This window comes from Rhinolophus sinicus, linkage group LG12, assembly GCF_036562045.2.
Source record: "Rhinolophus sinicus isolate RSC01 linkage group LG12, ASM3656204v1, whole genome shotgun sequence".
Lineage (NCBI taxonomy): Eukaryota > Metazoa > Chordata > Mammalia > Chiroptera > Rhinolophidae > Rhinolophus > Rhinolophus sinicus.
Window position 1 is genome coordinate 17,305,115 of NC_133761.1, and position 21,234 is coordinate 17,326,348.

General features: G+C 38.2%; 1 protein-coding gene across 1 annotated transcript in view; it reads left to right on the plus strand.

The window, feature by feature from the left end:
• The first annotated feature begins 962 nt into the window (after positions 1-962).
• The window catches only part of EIF3H (eukaryotic translation initiation factor 3 subunit H), an 89,758-nt gene continuing 69,486 nt past the window's right edge, over positions 963-21,234 (plus strand). The window contains exons 1-2 of the mRNA XM_019747372.2: positions 963-1,127; positions 20,347-20,503. Of these exons, the coding sequence (XP_019602931.2) occupies positions 996-1,127; positions 20,347-20,503 (289 nt within the window). The 5' untranslated portion in view covers positions 963-995. The remainder of the gene's footprint in view (positions 1,128-20,346; positions 20,504-21,234) is intronic.

Below are 21,234 nucleotides of genomic sequence, written 5' to 3' on the forward strand. Positions count from 1 at the left end.
AAGAATGGATATTAACTTTTTTGCTTTGTAGCATTAGGAATTTTTGTCAGGTGTAACTGTTCCTGTTTTCAGATTGTAATATAACACCAGACCCTCACAATAAAAAATCTTCAGGGCAAGAAATAGCCTTCATTGGTATAACCACTTCGTCAGTTCTGCCTAGGTATTTATTGGATGAGTCAACATTTCAAAAATAAGGAATAGGCAAACTATATTTGGAAGTGGAGAATGTTTTAAATTCGTCTAAGATGGTTTTCTAGAACTGTCAAATTATTCTCTTAAAGCCTTGAGATGTGTATTTCAAACTGTGTTATAAGTCAGCGTGATTTTTAGAAAATATGTTCCGCATCACCACTTCACATAAAACAACTTCCTGGTACTTATGTAAATCCTACATGAAACTAATAGCAGCAAAGGGCTATTAGTTCTGGTAATTGCGATCAAAGTTTCTGTTTTAATTAATTTTTATATAATCTATGTAGAGACCGCTATCTAAAATTACATAAGACAAACTGCAATACCGCTTAGGACTAATTAACAGAATGATGTTGGATAAATCGCGTCTCCCTTTCCTAATAAGTGTAATGGGAGTTAATACAGTTCATGGTTTACAAGATTGGGAATGGGGATTAATCAAAAAATTAGAAGTGAAAGCATTTTTACGCATGAGACCTTATATAAATGTGATCTATAATGCTACTGTGATCAGTTGCCTAATGGAGACTGACCAAACATAAAGTGGAAAACATTTTTAAAAGTCTACTTTCTTCCAGGACTCTATGGGGAAGCCGCAAGCGCACAATGCGCATGTGCAAAGGACTCTGGGGGGGGGGGGGGAGGAGGTGAGGCTGGGAAAAGATGGGAGGCGGGGCCCTACGCCAGCGCTTTCTCCCAGCTCCGCCCCTCGAACGCCAGACTGCGCACGACGTCACGAATAGCTTGTACTTCCGCTTCCGATCACTCACGTTTCTCTCTCTTCCTGTCCGGCTGGAAAGATGGCGTCCCGCAAGGAAGGCACCGGGTCTGCTACCACCTCTTCCAGCTCCACTGCCGGCGCGGCAGGGAAGGGCAAAAGCAAAGGCGGGTCCGGAGATTCGGCCGTGAAGCAAGTGCAGATAGATGGCTTGGTGAGTGGGGTTCCGTCTCCTCCGGCCCACGTGGGAGCATAGTTCCCAGCCCAGTCCCGCCAGCAGCGCTTCCCGGCAGCTTCTCCTCTAGGCTTGGTGAGGCTGGGCCAGAGTTGTCCGCTGAAACCCTCTTTTCTCATCTTCACTTTTGATCGGGAGACGCCACAGCCTTCTCTGCCATCTGACGGGGGAATAGAAGGAACAAGGCGAGGGGGGTGTGTGAGACAGATTCTTGGGGTCTTCTTTTGTGATGCGTGGGAGAGGGGACTTGGAGAAAGACTTTTCTGGAAGACAAGTAGGTGACGGAACTGCCGAGAAGGATCTAGGACTCCAGGGCTTTTGGCAGGGGAGAGTAAGGTAAACTAATGCTTCCCTGCTGGGGTATGACGTCTGTAACTTCCCAAGGGGAGATTTACTTTGTAGTCACGTTTGAGCCTAGAGTTCAGAGCTTTATCTGAAACAGCATAATCTGTTATGTAGTTTCTTCTTTTCCCATCTGTGAATGTTGGGGTGCCTCAGGATTTGGGTTTAAGCCTCCTTCTCTCTGGTCTCTGCTTGACGTAACGTAACCAAGTACTGTAGTTAAAAGCACACCTCTGGAGCCACACTGCTTGGGTTTGAATCCCACCTCTGATTAGTTGAGTGACACTGGACAAGTTCATCTCTTTATGCCTCAGTTTCCTCATCTGAGTTGTTTGGAGGATTAAAATTGGCTGAATGTGTCAATAACTAGCACGATGTCTGGGACATAGTAAGTTTCCAGTTCCTCTTAGCTGCTGCTGTTATTTGTAGTAGTTATAGTAGTAGACTCTCTTTAAGGACCCTTCTTGTGGCTTTCCATATTTATATTCTGAATTTATATTTCTTACCAGATTTGGTTGTTGAATGCCACTCTTGAATACCCAACTGCCTGCATGACCATCACTATTTGGATATCTTATAGGCTCCTCAGATTTAACGTGTCCAAAATAGAGTTATTGACTTCTCCCCCTCATTCCTCTCTCCCCTTCATTGGTCCTACCTCAGTCTCTCCCATCTTAATAAATAGAACTACCATCTACCCATTTGAATAAGTCAGAAAACCTAGGCATTAACCTACATTTATTCTTTTTTTTTTTTTTTACTCTCAACATCCAGTCTCTCAGCAAATCCTTGTGGTTCCAGCTTCAAAATACAGCAAATTCGTCTGCTTCTCATCTGTGTGCCACCAACCATATCCACTTAAAAAATAAAATACAGACTTCTTACCACAGTCTTCAAGGTCCTGCTACTCTTGTCTCTTTCACCAAACTCACCTCATACTTTCTAGGCTCCAGTTACAATGACCTTTCAGTTCTTTGTTTTCTCTGCCTGAAATAGTCTCTCAAATATTCCTTCCCTCTTGGTGGCTTCTTTTGATGCTTTAGGTCTCAGCTTAAATAACACCATCTCAAGAAAGGCTTTGCCTAACAACCTTCTTAGAAGTAGCCTTCTCCCGGTCACTCTCCATCACACCACCCTGTATTTCTTTCATAGCCTTGTCCACTGCCTGTAATTGTCCTGTGTGTCTCCCCCACCAGAATGAGAGCTACCGAGGGCAGGCAGAGACTATGCTTTTGTTACCTGTAATTCCCAATACTGAACCTGTTCACTGACATGATAGGATAAATGAATGAATAAAAGATTACGTTTTATTTTTGTATCGCTATTTATGTCCTGATAATTTTCTTTTATAGATTATTTTAATGGTACCTTGGGTTGTTGTCTTAGCCCTTTTCAGTCCATCCTTCATACTTTTATTAAAACATTGACTTAATGTGAAAGTTCACATCTTACTACCTTCCTTCCTGAAATGTTTTCAGTGATTTTGCATTGAGTTCAAGGCCCACCAAGATATCCAAGATATCGTCCTCTCTTTTGTGTTTAGGTTTATTTCCTAGTTTTTCCAGGCTTCCTAGGAACTGTGCATTCTAGCCACACAGAACTATTTGGCAGACCTGATGTTTAACCTCATTTGTTCCTGTCACCTTGACAGTGGCCAAGACCAATTTTTCTTGTATTCTTGAACCTTTCCTACCTTTGGTCTTGTTTCATCATTTCCTCTATCTTTAATATTACCTTTCCCTTGTCAGGACTTTCCTATATTAAAATGTTCAACTCTGTCTCTTTACTTAGCACTCTCTGTTCCATTCTTAATCCCCACTTTTTTTCTTCTTGAAGTCAGTGGTTACAAATCGTCTATATTGGTCGTCTTCCATTGTTTCTTTAATTCACTGCTATTAGAATCTGCCACCAGCAGTTTCCTGATTTAGTTTTTGAAAAGATCATTCATAACATTAGCAAAGTGTAAAAAAAAAAGTCAAGATATGTCATACATGCAAAATAGTGTCTATAATACATAATTTAAATAATCACAATATATCCAGTCACCTGCCATTTAGTTTGAGAACTAGAACATTACAAATATCTTTGAAGCTCTTTCCCCTGTTTCATCCTTTCCTTCCATCCCTTCTCCCCACCCTATTACTATTCTGAGCTTTGTTTCAGTGACTTCTTGGTTTTCTTTATAGCTTTACTAGTGTATTCCTAAACAACTTGTCTAGGTTTGCCTGTTTATATTAATAAATATGAATTAAATCATAGTATGTTCTCCTGTGTCTTGAGTAATATGTATACATATACAGTAGTACTTCGGTTTTCGGACGTCTCTGTTGACGAACCTTTCGGTTTACGAACGCTGTAAATCTGGAAGTAAATGCTTCGGTTTTCGAACACGCCTGGGAAGTTGAACATGTTACACAGCTTCCGCTGAGTGCAAGATCCCAAGGCCTAGTGTTGGCTGTTTTCGAGCATTTCAGAACTCGAACGGTCTTCCTGAATGGATTACGTTCGAAAACCGAGGTACCACTGTATCACACCATGGTTGAGATTGGTCCATTTTAGAGTGAGTAGGTGTAATTTATTTTCATTATGATATAGCATTTCATTGTATGAATATGTGTAAGTTTCTTCATCTGACTGTTAATGGACAATTACATGGCTGTTTTCCTTGTGTGAAATTGTATCTCACAATCTGTAAATAGTCCGTTCTGTTAGAATTGTCAGTGTGTCTTCTGCGCCCTGTACAGAGTCAGTGCCCAGTATAGCCTTATAGCATGGAGAAGTGGGTCTTCATTGTAGCCAGATGGCCTCATCGTTCCTAGACAAGATCAAGCTAATTCTTCCTATTGAACTTTTCATGTAAAGCCCGCTTTGTTCCCTGAAACCAGTTTGACTCTTACCTTTCTTATACTTTTGATACTCAGAGTATGGTCTATGGACCAGTAAGACGAGCAGAATTGACCTCCCTTGGTATCTTGTTAGAACTGTGGAAATACAGTGTCTCAGAATTTCAGGCGCCTCTCCCAACCTGCTGTATCAGATGATTTATAGCAGATCATGTTAGAGAAGTACAGCTCTGCTCCACAGTGATCTCTTCCTTTCTCTGAACTTTTTATGATGACGTTTTGGATTGTTCATCTTGGCCTGTGGTCATATACTGTTAATTAACACTTTGCTGTTTATGTAGGTTTTCTCACTGAGATGATCTGAAGGCTAAAGTGTAAAACGTTTGTGCCTTCCAAAGTTCCAGTGCTTAAAACCCATTGCCGTCAAAATCTACTTTTTAAATTTTCTTTTCCCTTTATGTAAGAAAGTTACCTCATCGTTTACAATGGTTAGCTACCTGATTCCTCCTTTATTCAAAGTAAGGTAGAGAGTGCTATTAATAAATGAAAAGGTCAGAGTTACATACACTTTTTTGTTATTCAGGTGTCAGCTCAGATGTCACCTCACAGGTACCTTCTGACTGATCTAAAGTGGCCCCATCAGTTCACTGACCCTTCTATCATCTTGTTGGGCCCGTGATACTGTCTGAAATGCCCTTGTTGTTGCTTGTTTGTGTTCTCACACTTAAATACCTACTTCCCGAGAGGACCAGTATCAGGCTTGTTCACTTCAATATTTGGAAGTGCCTAGAACAGTGACTGACACATGGAAAGCATTCATATTGTGAATGAATTATTATAATACAGTCCTGTGGTACAGAAATTTTCTTGAAAATGAATCATGAGGAAATAGGATTAGTAAAATGCTTTGTAGAAATTTAGATAATCTGTTGGTGAGAAAGGAGCACAGGAGCGAGGCTAGAAGACCAGTTAAATTCATAAACTTGCTCACATTTCTTCATCTTTTTAGGTGTCAGTGTCTTATCTGTAGAAAAATCACTAGTGTTAATTGAACATCTACTATTGAGAAGACCCTGTGCAGGATGGTTTGGTTAGATTATGTCTGATCCTCACACCAGCTTTGAGGGTAGATTTATCTCTGCCCTACTTGTCTGATGGTTATTTAGATGTAGTAATGAGAAAATGTTGGTAGAAGTGCTTTGTGAACTGAAAAGAGTATTCAAATTTGTAAAGTGCTTATACTAGGCCATGACATGTATGACTATATATATTTTTTTGTGACACAATATGAAGTTAAAAGAGACTAGATAATAGTTTGTTAAATTCTATGAAATGGAAGCTCTTGTCTGAAGTCCTCGTTTCAAGTGGAATATAGTTTGGCCTTTTATTTTAATGCTTTAACAAAAAAAATTGTATGACTCTTGGCTTCTTTCATTTTTCTGACTTCTTTGGAGAATCAGTTGTTTCACATGTGTGAATAGTTCAGCCAGATAACTTTAAATTCAAGCATGCAAAACTTTTACATTTCAGTCATTTTAATTATAAATCTTCCTGAAGTGTGTTTCTTAGAATAATTTCTGCCTCTTTAGTCAGAGAATATTGAACACAACTTAACCATGTTTTGATGACTTAGTATTATTAAGAACATAATTTATTACCCCATGCTGGACAAGAGTCTCAAGAATCCCTTGGTATTTATGTCTGTTTATTTGTATAATAAAGGTCCCCTGTCTTTGAATTTTAGGTGCTTTGAGTGTAATTTATCTTTGTATCAAGTTGACTGCCTTTTGTTTTTGTTGTTGTTGTCAAATTTATCTTTTCCCCCCTTGATTTCCGGCTTTACATTTAGTATGAATGAGAAACCATTTAAGCAATCTTGTTAGCATTATTTATAGCATGAGACTCAGTAGACTCTGAATGAAGATGAAATTAAGTATGCAGTCTGACATTTTAACCATTTAGTTATATTTTGTTGCTTTGGCCAGTAAGATGTTATTGCTTAAATGATAGCTTTCTAAAGTAGATAAAAACATTTGATATACATTATTATATTTTAGGAGCTCCAGAAGCTGATAAAACCACCACTGGCCAGATTATACAACATGATTCACTCACTCATAGAAACTGAACAGCTTTTCAAGGACATAAAGCGAATATATGCTAGAGCTTGAGCTCAGATTGTATCTTGCCATTCTCGATTCATTCTGCTCTCTATTATTGTAAGGACTTTATACATTGTCCCTAAACATAAGGATTTTATACATACAAGCTGCTTTATACATGTTAATGACTCAGTACATGTTAGCTCTTGTTATTTGTCAGGTGCTGTTTGAAGTACTTTATGTGTATTACAGCACTGAAGCCATATGATAACTCTTTGATGTAGGAACCAGTATTGTCCCCGCTTTACAAATGAGGAAACTCTGGTAACTATAGATTATGTGACCTGATGAATGTCAGGCTAGGGGGAAATAGTAGTAGAGATGTTCACAGAATAATCCAGTGCTCCTTCCTCAAGCATCTGGAAGTGTGATTCCCAAAATTTAGGGCTCTTCCAGATTTATAACTTTAAAATATATGAGAAAGCTAATGTATCAGAACCTTTGTGTTTAATAATTTGTCATATCCTAGGAGAAAATTTATAATGAAAAGAGGTCAATTTAGTAAATACTCTCAAGTTGGGAAAAAGGCAACCTTTAGCTTGTGGGTCACACAGATTAAGATACTAGGGAATCAACGTTGAAGAAAATAGGATGTATATTAAGGAAAGTTAGGAGAAGCGTTGGTAGGTATTCCTATGTAAAGTAGTTTCCCCTGCTGCCTTCACTACGTAAACCTAAGTCCATCTGACTTTCCATCTCAGGATGCATCCACGATTTGGATAACCCTGCACATACTCTGGGCATTGTTCCTTTCCCTTAAGGTCAGAGGGTTTATTTGCTTTTTAAAAATTTTTTTCTGACAGTGCTTCCTGTGTGTACAGCACACACAGTGATGACAAGCTGTATTAGTGTTTCTTGTAGCTTCGTGGTATAATTTAAGGCGTCCAGCATACATGGTATTTCTCATGGAGGAGATGATTTAATAAACCAATTAGCATCTCTGGGCTTTAGTTTCTTCTGCTTTAATATGAGGATGATGCATGGCCTTGTTATTGTAATAAATAGAAGCTTAATCTGTATAATTTCTTAATGATGTTTAAACATTGTTGATAACAGTTTTGGTAGTTGGTATGGATTTTGATGTTTTGTGTTAGTTACAGTGGAGTTTCAAACTGCTAGACCAAGTAAATGGAATGTAGTAAATTTTAACTTTAGTTGTCGCAGTGTATCTGGCCTGGAGGAAATGGCATATGTTACTCCTCAAATGCCTATTCTGACATTAAACAGTGGTTACACAGTAAGTATAGATTAAACTACTTACTGTTTGTTACCTTTTGCTTTCTTGTCACTTGCTTTCTTGTCACTAGTTCCTATAAAATTATAAATTCTGATCTTCTGCTTAATACCGAGTGTTTCATGAGTTTGGCTGAGCAGCTACAGGTATTTTAAGTCTTGGCAGCATTTTCCTGGACTTTTAGCTCAGTCCTAGCCTCGGCGTTGGGGAGAAAAGTCTCTGAAGAGTGTTAGGCTTTGAAGAGGGATTTTGCCAGTTATTATTTTTGTGGTCAGATTGTCTCACTTTTGTTTTATCAGCTCTTAGATAGTTTCTCAGATGAAAGCTTCTGATTTCAGCACTCAAGAAAACTTATTTGCATTTGCTTTTCTTTTGGAAATTCGTTTATAATTTTGTTTTTGTAAAATGTCATTTAAAATATAGTACTTGGATATTTCATTTGGCAATGTATGACAAAATATACTTAAACTCAAAATAGCTTTATTTTTCCCTGTAAGCCACTATTTATAGAAGGTCATTCTATAAAATGGTTGTATCCTGTAAAGATTAGATTTAATAGCAAAGTACAGTGTAATTTACATATCCATCTATTTGATGGGAAACTATTGTTTCATCAAAGCTGAAAGGGCTGAAATGGAGACTGGTGTATGCCAGAGTAGTATTCTGTATTTTTGTTGATATTGGTACCACGCCCAAGCATACAAGAAAAAAACCGATTCAGCAAAAAAGTGGTAACTCAGTATTAACTTAGACAAAACATAAAACTTCTTTACCCTTCAAGTCTGAATATCAGCTGTATTTTGGCATAAAACTTGGAAGATTTCATTTTCCCCCAGATAGTCACAGACATTCATTGTATCCTGATACTTAATACATTTTTCCCCCCTCAGCACCTTCTATACCTTCTGTCGCTGTCCCCAATTAGTTTCACTTAATGTAAGTAGGAAATGTCTATGTATAGGACAGTAATACTATGCTAAAATACGAATTTTTTTAAAAACAAAATACATTTAAGAAAAGTTTGGTGAAGTCACACACACAAAAAACCCACAAGGAAAATTAGTCAGTTTATAAACTCGTAACCTGAGGGCGGGTAGCACCATTAAGATTTTGGGCTCTGCTTTGGTAGTGTTTTTCCTCTGGTTAGTAAATACCTACAGTTGAAGTGAATCGGTTAAAGATTATGCATGTTCTTAAGCTTTTTAAGCATTTTGTCGAATTGCTCTCTAGAATAGTTGTGTCGTACAGTTTACTTTGCCACCGACAGAGTTTTGGAGTTCTGTTTCTTGGCACCATTGCCAACTAAAGTTAGGATTTTCAAAAACCTTAGTCTTTATTTTTTAAATTAAGTGTGTGTGTTAGTATGCTTATTACAGCAATTCAGTAAACATTTCCTCTCCCCTAGTGATACTCCATCTGCCCAGGTCACCCGGGCTTTCGGTATCATCCTGGATTGTTGGGTTTCCCTTGCATTTGCTTAAGATCACTTACTTAGTTTTTCAGTTTACAACTGTCGTCTGAACTATTCATTTCTTGCTCTCCTTTCTGAACTATTCATTTCTTGCTCTCCTTCCTGAACTATTGGGCAAGCCTCATGTGACTGACTGGTATTACAGATTCCATTTTGTACTTGACCGTCACACACACTGTTGCTGAGCAAATCATCTTAAATGACAGCTGTAGGCCCAGATGGCAAAAACCCTTTGGAAAATCCCTGTTACACAAAATAAAATCAAACTTTATAGCCTGACTTTTAAGATCTTTACTTTTTGGTTTTCGCCTCCAAATGAGGGCTTGTAGGTACTGTTTACAAGTTTGATTTAAGGGTAGTCTTTAAAACAGTTAAAACCACAAATTTTTCCTTTTGGACAGAAGAAAGCCCATGTTTTACATTTTGTGCAGAAATGCATAATCTTCAGTTTTGTTCCTAAGGACCTTTCTGGGGAGGGGAAGAATTTCTCCCCACCCTGCTTTGGTTCGTGCAGCTGGACTAATAATAAAACAATAACATCGACGCAAGACTAGATCAACAGGAGAAAAAACAATTTAATATGTGTGCACGAGAGAATCACAATGTGATGCTCAGAGCATACAATGAGGCTTAAACGATTGAACCAAAACCTTTTAATATTATTTAGACAAAGAAACAATAATTGTGAAGAATTGACAGGATAAAAAAGTGCTCGTTAGAAAGGTATCTATGCAAGGTTGGGCTGTTCATTAGTGGGGAATCCAAATGTGGTTTGGGCTTGGGGAGTAAATTAATAAAATGTTACATAAGCATTTGGGCTCTGAATCTCTTAGCTCTCGTGATAAGGGTCTCTCTCAGCCCTCCTGGAGTAGGAAGGGCACCTTTCACAGGGGAGGCTTATTTTCTGCGCTCAAAGTACAGGAAGGGTCAGGATGCCCTCCTGGCATGGGCTGCTTGTCAAGCAACCTTAATTCAAAGTAATCCATATGCCATTGTGGCATATTTTGGGGTGGCCTGTCTCAGGCCCCACAGCCTCTTCGGGTGAGAGATGGTGAATGATCAATCACCTTCTCCTGGAATTAGTGTAGTGTACTTTTTATACTGGGACAACTGAAGCCCTTTTAATTTATTAAACCTATTTACTTAAACACAACCATTACACTGGGTACACATGGTACACAAATCAAAAGGCAAAAAAGAAATAGGTGGTGAAAAGAAACTCTCACTTTCATCTCTGTCTTCAGCCACCCTCTTCCCAGAGGCTATCACGGAGACTCTTCTTTGACTGTTTCTTTCTGGATCTATTTTAGCAAGTGCTGCCTCATCTTCAGGAAGCAGAGACAAACCTTAATTGAAGCACCTAAAATCACCTAAAGGCTTTCTATTTATATAGTGGTCCATGCTCCTGAATTTAATGAACGTAATGTGTTAGGCAGTACACATCTCATAATAGTTTTGAAATATTTTTGTTTTGTATGAGAGAGGAAATGAATTTTGTCCCAGGTAAGCCTTTTTTACCACTCATTTCACATTAGAAAAATTACCTTCCAGCTACACGTGGGAAAATTTGCAGATTGTTTATATATGTTGAGTTGGTAAAGTAAAAACTTAACGTTATAAATTAAAAATCATTATCAGTTAACATTTAATTGTGTTTGTACTTTTTATTACTTCATTGTAATTTCTCATGACTAATTTTTTATGAGAGCAGTGCTATTCTGTTGAATTTCTTGAGGCTGTATTGCTCTTCTTCCCTTTTTTCCAACACTTAGTTGATTTGACTTTAAAACCGTGGACAGTAAGCATTAGATCGAAGAGAATAAGAATGAAATACACTCTTTCAACTGAAATATTATAAAAGTGCTATTGATTAAGTGTATTGGAGCATTGTAACTAATCCCATATGTGTCAGGAGCAAAATACCTTTCCCCCCCCCCCCATTGAAGTTAAATTTCTTTCACATCAAAACTTAACAGCAGTGATTTAAATCCTATGTATTATTTGACTCAGCCAGTTATGGAATGGAACCCCTATCCCACTTGAGCCATAAAATGTGTTAAATTCAAGAGTAATGCTGCTTTCTGGTATTTGAATTTACATTTTGGCAATAACTACCTTCTTTGTTCAGTGTTAGAAGAAATGATCTAGGCTTAACCAAATAAGAAAACTGCCAAGTTCACAGATCAGTCATTGAAAGATGCCAGAATTAAATGAAAGTCTAGATATTGCCTTTACAGAACATGCAAAGGGGAGATTCTGTGGCATTACAGTTTCTTTGAGACTAAATTCTTCTACAGTAATAGCTGTTCTTTGACGGTGATTGATGTGAGAAATTCAGGCTGTGGACCTTACCTCCCAGAATCTACAAAACTTGAATAAAGCCTGCTAGGAATCATGAATCCTGCCTGGCCTCTTGCCCCACTGGCCAGCAACTGGCATAGTCTGGGCTTTGCCTTTTTATCTCACACTTGAAGAAACTCTTGGAGTAGATCTAATCTTTATTTTTAGCAAGGATAGTGATGTTTTTAAGGCAGCTTGCATACATATATACATACAAACACACAAATACACAAATATTTTGAATAAATCAGTTTAACCTCACTTTTGACTTTTTAATACAGATTTTTAAAAATCTTGTTCTGAAACAAGATTTTATATTGGTTGTTTATGTTATAGATGGCTCTAGGTCCAGATGACTGATAAGTTGTAACAAAATGTAAGTTTGCTGCTGTCAGGTAGTTGATTTTTAATAAGTTATATTTACATCTCACTAGACTGGAAAACACCTCTGAGCAATAGATGCTGAACATTCTGGGGAGACAAGTCTCAGTGCCATGAGGGTACCTGGCATATTCTAGTCACACACGAAATACTGGACAGATGGAGGGATGAGTGAATGAGATTAGGTGAAACGTTCGTTGTAGTAATAGTAGTTGTAACAGTAGCTAACGTTTACTGAGGATTTAATAGGATTTAACAGGCACTGCACTGCCCGCTACGTACTGTGGGTAGATTACTTTTCAATTCTTGCAGCCATGACTGATTTATCTCCGCAGGAGATACCGTGGGTGAGGCTGCATAGATCAGGTAACTTGCCTACGGCCACAGAGCTGCACTCAAACTTTCTTTTGGATTCTAGTGCCCCACCTCTCAGCAACTGTGCTGTATGATTTTTCTGTTATGTACTCATAATAATTAATTTTACGTTTCTACTAGTTACCTCTCTCACTGGAACATTATTGTCTCACAAAGAAGGAAAGACTAGTTCTAGACTGTGTTCTAGACAACAAATGGAAAACAGCAAATCAGGGTGTGAGTTAGGCTCATGCGCTGGGTAAATTATTCACAGTTTTACCTCTTACAGAGCTTGCAATTCAAAGTGGGGTCCTGCTGCTGAAACAAGTTTGTTTTCACCCCTTTAAAAATGCAATGTTCAGAATGGAATCACCACGCAGTAGAGGTCTGCCCCAGCCTAGGGGTACGCCTCTCCTGTCCTGTAGAAGCATTGGGGTGGTGGAGGAAACGGGGGCTGGAGAGCCACAGTTTGGCACTCACATCGATTGAGATAATGTTGTAATTTGAGAGACTGTCTCTCAGTGACATATGTTGAGAAGTGTTTGGTTATAATAACTGAATGTTCAACTTCTGGAGTTGGAGAGAACTGTCTACCTGCTTGGTGTAGACCAGGGCTACCCAAAGCGTGGGGTCTGGTTCCTGCACTGTTTACTGGTCTGCCCGCGAGAAGCACAGGATGGAGAGTGAGTGTTTAGAGATGGGTATTGCCGTGATAGCCACGCGTGGGATCTCTGGGCTTGTATTTTCTGTGCCTTTAAAATTTTTTTCACTTTTCTAGTAAGTAGTTTTTATTCTTTTGCTAAGATATCGGTCTGCAATGGACTGGAGGAAAATGAATTCTTCACCACTGATAGCTTGAGAAGCACTGTTGTAAAAGATTTTCATAGACCTGTTTTAGCTAATAGCATCTTCCTCTAACCAGAGTCTTATAACATTTAATAGAACCATATCTAAAATAGTATTGTGGTCACTAAATACCACTAAATTTACTTTTTAATTTTAATTTTAATGGTACAACGTTTTAGTAATTTCAACGTTTCTTTATCTGTGAACTAGTAAAATTGCAGGTTGCAACCTGCGAGCATTGTCTATGAATTCAGCTTTCTAAAGGAGGGTGAAAAATGATAGAGGGTATAGTTCTGCAATTTAAACTCCTTTGTCCCTGATCGTTTTAACGGGGCTTTCAATGGATCCTTTTTTATGTGTATTACAGGGACAGTGGGAAACTTGCTGCTTTTCCTGGTGAAGATTTATTGCCATCAGTTTGCACAAAGTTTGAATTGACATTTTGCTGATTTGTAATTGGCTTAGGTTAGGCTTCTCTTAACCAGATCTCTCTGCTTGTTGAAAGCCACTCTATGTATCCAGAAGTTAACCTCTTTTACCTTGATGGTGTGTACATATGCAAGTTTTCTGGCAGTTTGTATATGCCTGTGCAGTGACACCTGTGAGTAGAGTTGAAGAGTAACCATATCAACAAGAGATTAGAATTTAACGTCAGCAGGTTCTAAGGTTTATAGTGTGTGGATTTTTTTTCTTTTTCTCCTTTCAAAGCCACTTATTCAGCCCCTACATACATATTTTTAACATATCCAAAAGAACGGGCTAAAATCAAGATGTAGCCACATTACTCTGTTAACTCAGTAGCAATGTCAAAGAAAGGAAATTACATTACTTTGTTCTTTGTGAAATTCCATGCAATAAGTTGCAGTGATTGCTGTATTTTAAAATCTTTTAAATCTTTCTTGATTAGATATTTTTGAATTAAAAACAAGTACATGCTTACTGTAACAAAGATTCAAAAGAGAATCTTCGTAACAAAGATTCATAAAGGAAAATGTATGTCCTTCCACACCATTCTTGTGCATACAGACATAAAAGTGTAACTAACTGCATGTGTGTAATAGGTTTTCATTACTATTACTTTTTAAAGCTCTTTCTAACCCTTTGTCCTGGGCCGCTTTGGACATCTGATGAATGCCTCAGACCTTTTCTCCCGCCCCCAGGAAAGTGTCTGTCCTTCAGTACGGAGACATAAAATGCTGCATATGATTTTAGGAGGTTCTTCGATCTCTTCAAGTTTGTCTGTGGCCGTGAGGTTTGAATGTTCGCCGTTAGTACGCCTACACTTTGAGAAGTACACTTGTTAAGGTAGAACTTGAGGAAATGTGGGTGTTTTGTTTTTTTAACTGTCTTTTTTGGCAGGGGATGGTTAAACATTTATCCATTTTCTGGTGAATTAATTTTACATAATAGATTTTTCTAGGTGTCTGAAATTATCTATTAATTATGGGATTAATCTCATTAAATTCTGAAATACTTTAAAATAACAGAAAAATTCTAAATGTTACACTTCTTTGACTTCTAAAACAATCCAGTCTAATTTATTTTTTTGATTACCTAGGCCTGTTATAAACTTGAGTTATTATAAACTTGAATTTGTGTATAGATATATAAAATATACATTACACATAATGCAGGGATGTAGTGGTGGTTCTTAACCTGGTTCCTCATAGCATTTCGAGGGATCTTTGAACTCTGAAATTGAGAGTAAAATTGGGAGTGGGTGCACATAATGAATTGTTTCTTTATCAGACAGACTTTAAAATGTGTATAGTTTTTTAAAGTTAAAATCCACCCATTTTCATTGTATAGTATGATGAGCTTAGTCGTTGTAAACAATTGTGTAATTGCCACCACATCAAGATGTAAAATAAAATAGTTGCCTCATCCTCAAGCCTGAAGGTGCCCTTCTTCAGTCAGTATCCTCCCCCTCGTCTTCGTCCCAGGCGACCGCTTAGCAGAATTAGTACCGAGTATTTTCTAGAATGACTACATAGCATTTTGTTTGACTTTGTTCACTTAGTATAATGTTTCAGCGAGTCCTCCTTATTGTTCTATTGGCATTTTGTTCCTTTTTATTGCTGAGTAGTAGTCCATAGAGTGGATATACTATAATTTGTTCATCCATCTGCATTTGGTGGACCTTTGGGTTGCTTTCAGTTTTGGACTTATGAATAATGCTACTGTGAACATTAGTGAATATATTTTTGTGCGGATATATTTTCATTTCTCTTGGGTTAACTCCTAGGAATAGGAATTTGGGTCTCGCAGTAAGTTTATATTTAACTACAAGATACTGCAGCTATTATTTTCTACCTTTTTTACCAACAATTTCATAGAGCTCTAGTGTTTTTGGGAAGGTGTCAGTTTCTACTTACTGACTCAGACAGTTTCAAGGATCCCCTGACCCAGCACAGAGACTGGGTTGCATCCCAGCTCCTAGCTCTTGGGAGTTATATCTGGGTCTCATGTTCTTTGCCCACCTCTGCATTTACTCACAGGGTTAATGCTTGGGTTGTGAGTTTCCTCTTCTAGCGTGGTTGGCTCTTTAAACGTTTTAGAAATGCAATTTATTCAACATTTCCACATGTACACAAGAGTAGAAGGAGGTAAGGTATTTCAAAATGGCGTATTGCAAGGCCTGAGAGAATCTGAAAACAAAAAATGGGAGGAAACACCCTGCCCGTCCCCCATGTGCCTGTATATGAAGGCCAGACCAGATCAGTTATCTCTTGAGTTTCAGAGGTTGGATTCAGGCATCAGGGTTTTTTTCTTTTTTTAAAATTCTGATGGCTCTACTATGTAGCCAGGGTAAGACTCCTCTTCTTTATTTGTTTAAAAAAAGGTCCCCAGTTCATTTTGATAAGACAAGAACAAATGATATAAAACTCCTGAGTAAGTGGTATCATTTGTGACACTTGTAAACAAAATATAATATTGGAGCATGTTTTTGTTTTGGAGAGCTATTCAGTTTTCCATGTATCTGTTTTTAAAACTAAGAACAGGGAGCATGACAGCAACAAATAGGATTAATTAAAACTATATCAGCACTGTTTTATGGACAGAGGCATAAGGTTGGTTGGAGGGAGAAAGAAATGAAAGAGCATGACTGAAACAGGACTTCTGTGGTGGAACATTCCCATCTTGTGGCTTGTGAGAATAGTGCTGGTAAGGATTCCAGGCTGTGTTGCACTCTTGCAACTCCTGGCGTTTCCTGTTGATGCTACTTCTAGTGATTAGGGCACAAAACGTTTGGCCTCCAGCACCATTCCCTTACTTTCTTTTGTTGCCTTGACCTGTAACTCTACAATGAACTTCTACTCCATGCCCTGAAGCCCTGCTTCTGCAACCTAGATACAGGGACTTCCTTCCGCTGGACCTGTTGGCACTGCCTTCTCCTTGTTTCAGCCTGTTAATTACAAACACCTATGGAACACCTGCAGTTACTCAGTTATTTTGAAGTAATTAGAAGTATGTTGGAGTCAGAAGTCAAATCTCACCTCCCTGATTTAATGATTCAAATTTTCTGTTTCCTCATCTGTCAATAAATGGGAAAATCGTATTACTGACGTCATAGACTGGTTTTGAGGATTAAAAGAGTCATTGCGTGTAAGACACTTAGTGGAGTGCTTGATGTATCATAAGCGATTGGTAAATGTTTACCATTCATTACTTCAGGAAATATATTTTGAGTACATTTATGTGCTAGTCACTGTGTTAGGTGTTGAGGATGTGATAAGTAAAACGTCCCTTTATTTTTATAAGAATATTTAAGAGGGGAGACTGAGCAGAATGTCGATTTTGTGTCAAATATAAATACCAATAATCTATGGAATGTTTTTATGTATACAGTAAATTCCGGCTTATTTACATAGAATAACAAAAGCCTTGTATGCCAATTAGTTACTGCTGCTCAGGATTTTCCTTTTGACATCTACTCTCTAGTTTGTAATGCAATTCCACTACGTTGTTGTTTGAACAAAAGAATTGAGATTTTAGTGTGTATGTAGGAAATAGGAAGGCCGTAAAATGTCAACATGAAGAATGAGTCAGCTTAGTTTTGATAAAAATGGGTTTTTCCTGAGTGCTTTATTTCATCAGATTATATTAAAATGGCAAGATCATAAATATTAGAGTTGGAAATTATTTTAGTGATCACCAAGCCTTTCCTGTAGGGTTTCTCTTTTGGACAGACAAATGCTAGAGAGAATTCATCCTTAAACTGGAAATCTTTTCTGAAGCTATCACCTGTGGTCCTTAGTTTGCCTTTCAAAGTAAGACACATCCTCTAGTGCCTCAGTATTTGGAAAGTGCTTTTTGTGATTGTTCCTACCAGAGAAATTTTAATTCATTGAACTGGTCTTTATCACAGGGTTTTAAGCTTCCTCTCTATAATTACCCCTTTCTGTGTATGCTTATTCATATTGGTTGACTCTAGCAGGTAGTTAAAACACTGTGCTTCTACTCTCTCTCAGTTGGGTACTGTTACTGGGAAACGTTCTCTTTGGTCATCGTGGAGAACTGAATATAACAAGTCAGTGATGCTGCAGAGTGAGGTAATTGCTTACTTGGAGCGCCGTACTTCTGTGGATGCTGTGTCAAGTCGCCTTGACTCTGGGCAGGCGTATCAAGCTGCTGTGCCCTCAGGTTTCATCGCCCCCTCCCCTAATCCCTTTGCAATTCATTTTTGTTAGCATTGAGGCAGTGTTTCAATAGAAGATATTTTTGAGCTGTGATATACATAGATAAATATTTAAACATAATAATTTTTTTCTCATTCCTATTTTCTTTGTAAAAGGAACCAAGGTTATCTTGGCTGCTTTGTGAAACTCGGCTGTGCCCTCGTCATCAGTCGTTCTTTCTGCACACATAGGAATCCACTGTTTAGAAATCAGTTCTAGAATTTGTCTGAAGATCTGCATTAAGCTCATATGTTTTCTAACATCTCTCACTTACTTTGATTTCAACAGTGGTTCAGTGATTTCATTAATAGGGCTAAATATCCAGGGACGCAGACAACCTAGGCAAGTTAGTTGATAGAGAGGTGTGTTTCTAGTAATTCTTCTTTATTAGTTTTGTTTATCCCTTCTTTCTCATTCATGTTTCTTCTATTTTTTTCGTTCTTTCTTTTCCCCTTGCCCCACTCTGGTTCAAGCCGTTGTTCCCATTCTAGTTGTGTAAGACACGGCTCCCTGGCCCATGTTGGTATTAGGAGCCTTGTGCTCCCCCCGCCTGGCGCAGTTGGTCCCTGGCCGCCCACGCTGTCCTCCGGTCCGGCTGCTCACAGCAGCCCAGCTCCAGGTGGAGCCATTGTTCACAATCTTAGCTGTAGAGGGCACAGCTCACTGGCCCATGTGGGAATCGAACTGGCAGCCTTGGGGTTAGGAGCATGGCGCTCCAACCACCTGAGCCACTAGACCACCCTCTTCTATTTTAAGTGTGAAAAGAATTGTCCTTGTTAGAGAGGTACGTTGAGTAGGAGTTAAGTAGTTCTCCCTTATTTTTATTAACAAAATCAATAATGTTGATCATTTATTATGTGGCAGACCCTGTGCGAAGTATTTACTATACATTATCTCATTTTTAGTAGTGTCAGTAATGCTATAAAACAGCTCCATTTTGCAAATTAGACATCTAAGATTTAGGACGCGTTGGTAGCTTTTCCAAGGTCATAGCCAGTATATGCTAGGAGATGCTGGAACTCATACCCGCGGGACTGTTAAACCTCATTTTGTACCTTTCAAGAAGTGGAGAGGTCTTTGATACAGCGATGTGTAAGGTTTGTGCACTTTCTTCATTTCAGTCTATCACTTGGTGTTCTTCCACATTAAGCTCTTTTTCCTGCTAACTGTTTGCTGCCCTTAGGAGATCTGGATCTTACCGGAGTAAAATCTTTTTGGGTCTATTCAACCCACAGTCTTTCCTTCACATCTATTACTAACCCATTGCTTTCATTATTGAGTTACGGATATGAAAATCACCTTGTTATTAAAGCTAAAGTATGCGCACAAATTTTGGAGTTTGACTTGGTTAAATCTTCGTTCTACCACTTACTTGGATGTTTGACCTTTAGCCATTTATTTAATTTCTCTCGACTTCAATTTTCTTGCCTGTAAAATGAATATAGTAATGCCGTTCTTCAAAAGTAATGGTGAGAATTACATGATTCAGTAACACATGTAAAATCATAAGAATATTGCCTGGCACATAATGTTCAATAATTAGAACCTGTTGTCACTAACTGTTTATTGATAATTAATTTTTATCAACAATGTATTTGTTTAGAACAAAACAGTTATCAGTAATATACTAATTATTTTGTTGTTAGATCTATTTTTCCCCTCTGAAAACTTTTCATTATATTTTGGACTGTGTTGCCCTTTAGTTTTCAGGCCATGAGCTTATACTAAATACTACTAACTACTGATGAATACTATGTGCCCAGCACTAGTCAAAGCATTTTGCTTGTATTAAACTCACGTTGTAGGGATTATTAATGAGAACTGTTACTGTGAACTTTTAAATTAATTGCTATTTAACCTGCAGTGTTACCTCTTTATCTTTATGGAATTACTAAAGGATACAGTAACATAAGAATTGGTTATTCCATTAGAGGTCCTTTGGTGTATGCTTCTGGTTGAGGAAAGTTAGGTAGTGCTGGAGACTTAGTTCTCTGTGTTCCGTTACCAACCAGAGCCTTCTTGGGTACATGTTCCTGTTGTTGTCTCCTCTGATAAACGAGATGCTCCGTTCAGGAACCATCCTGAGATGTTGAGAACTTGTCAGGGGAGCAGTTCTGCTTGCAGGCATTCAGATAATTGAGGTCTTTATTTCTGTGTCTTGTTGATGGTTCTGTCATCTGTGTCAGGAGATTATCTCCTTGTAACAGAGATTAACAGGGTCGCTGCCTCTATAATAACCTCAGGTTGAGGTGACACATTTGATTTGACCGAAAGAGCTCCTTGACCTGAGGGCATGAGTGTTGTATGTGCGTGTCTTCCTACTCCAGGAGTTTCAGACGTGCATTTAGACTGTGTGAGCTGTGTTATCTGGGTAAGGGTCAAGGAAATGATTTGTAAGAAATTTGATTACTTCTGCTATATAATTTTGTGATTTTACAAACCCGTTAGGATAGTTTATTTATTTTTTTCCTTGAAATTAAGGAAATGTAAATTACAAGAATGATGTTGAAGCTTCTGTGTAAGCTCACATCTGATTTTTTTTTTAGGTGGTATTAAAGATAATCAAACATTATCAAGAAGAAGGCCAAGGAACGGAGGTGGTTCAGGGGGTGCTGTTGGGCCTCGTTGTGGAAGATCGGCTTGAAATTACCAACTGCTTCCCTTTCCCCCAGCACACGGAAGACGACGCCGACTTTGATGAAGGTAAGGCTGCTCTTCTCAGATGTGTCTCTGCACACGGACGGTTGTTAAGCCACCCTCACTGTCCCATTGGATTATTGGTGCAGTTCTCACCATACCGTCTGGTCATCTGTTACTGGGAATCTACCTCCTTAGCCTCGTTCACGTGATGTCTGAGTGTCTTGAAAAACTTATACCACTTCTCTGAAAGGAACATTTATATCAGAAACTTCATTCGTTTGGCCTTTATTCAGAGTTTGTGATTCTGATTTCAGTCATTTGGATAGGCGCTGTGCCTCTGTTAACTTTTCCATTATGGAATCAGCTTGCCAAATAAATCACACTGTGAAGGACAGGGGTCATCAATTGTGTGTCCAACATCCATTTCCTTCTATGGTATTTCACTTAGTGTTTATGAAGAGATGAATTGAGCTAGCTACTTCAGAAAGAAGACTCTAAGCATTTCAGAGATGTTTTATTTTTGTGCCACAGGTGTAATGACTTTGTTAGCAATGGATAATAGTTAAAAACTCACCAAAGGCCAAGGTCAGTATCCCAAAAGATGAAAACAAAATCTGGTTGAAAATAATTTCTCACTTGTCTGAACTGTCAGGGTATAATTTTATTGTGATATAAACATATAACAAAATTTGCTACCTTAAGCATTTTTAAGTGTAGAGTAGTCTTAACTGTATTCAGGTTGTTGCACAACAGATTTCTAGAATTTTTCATCATGTAAAAACTGAAACTATGTC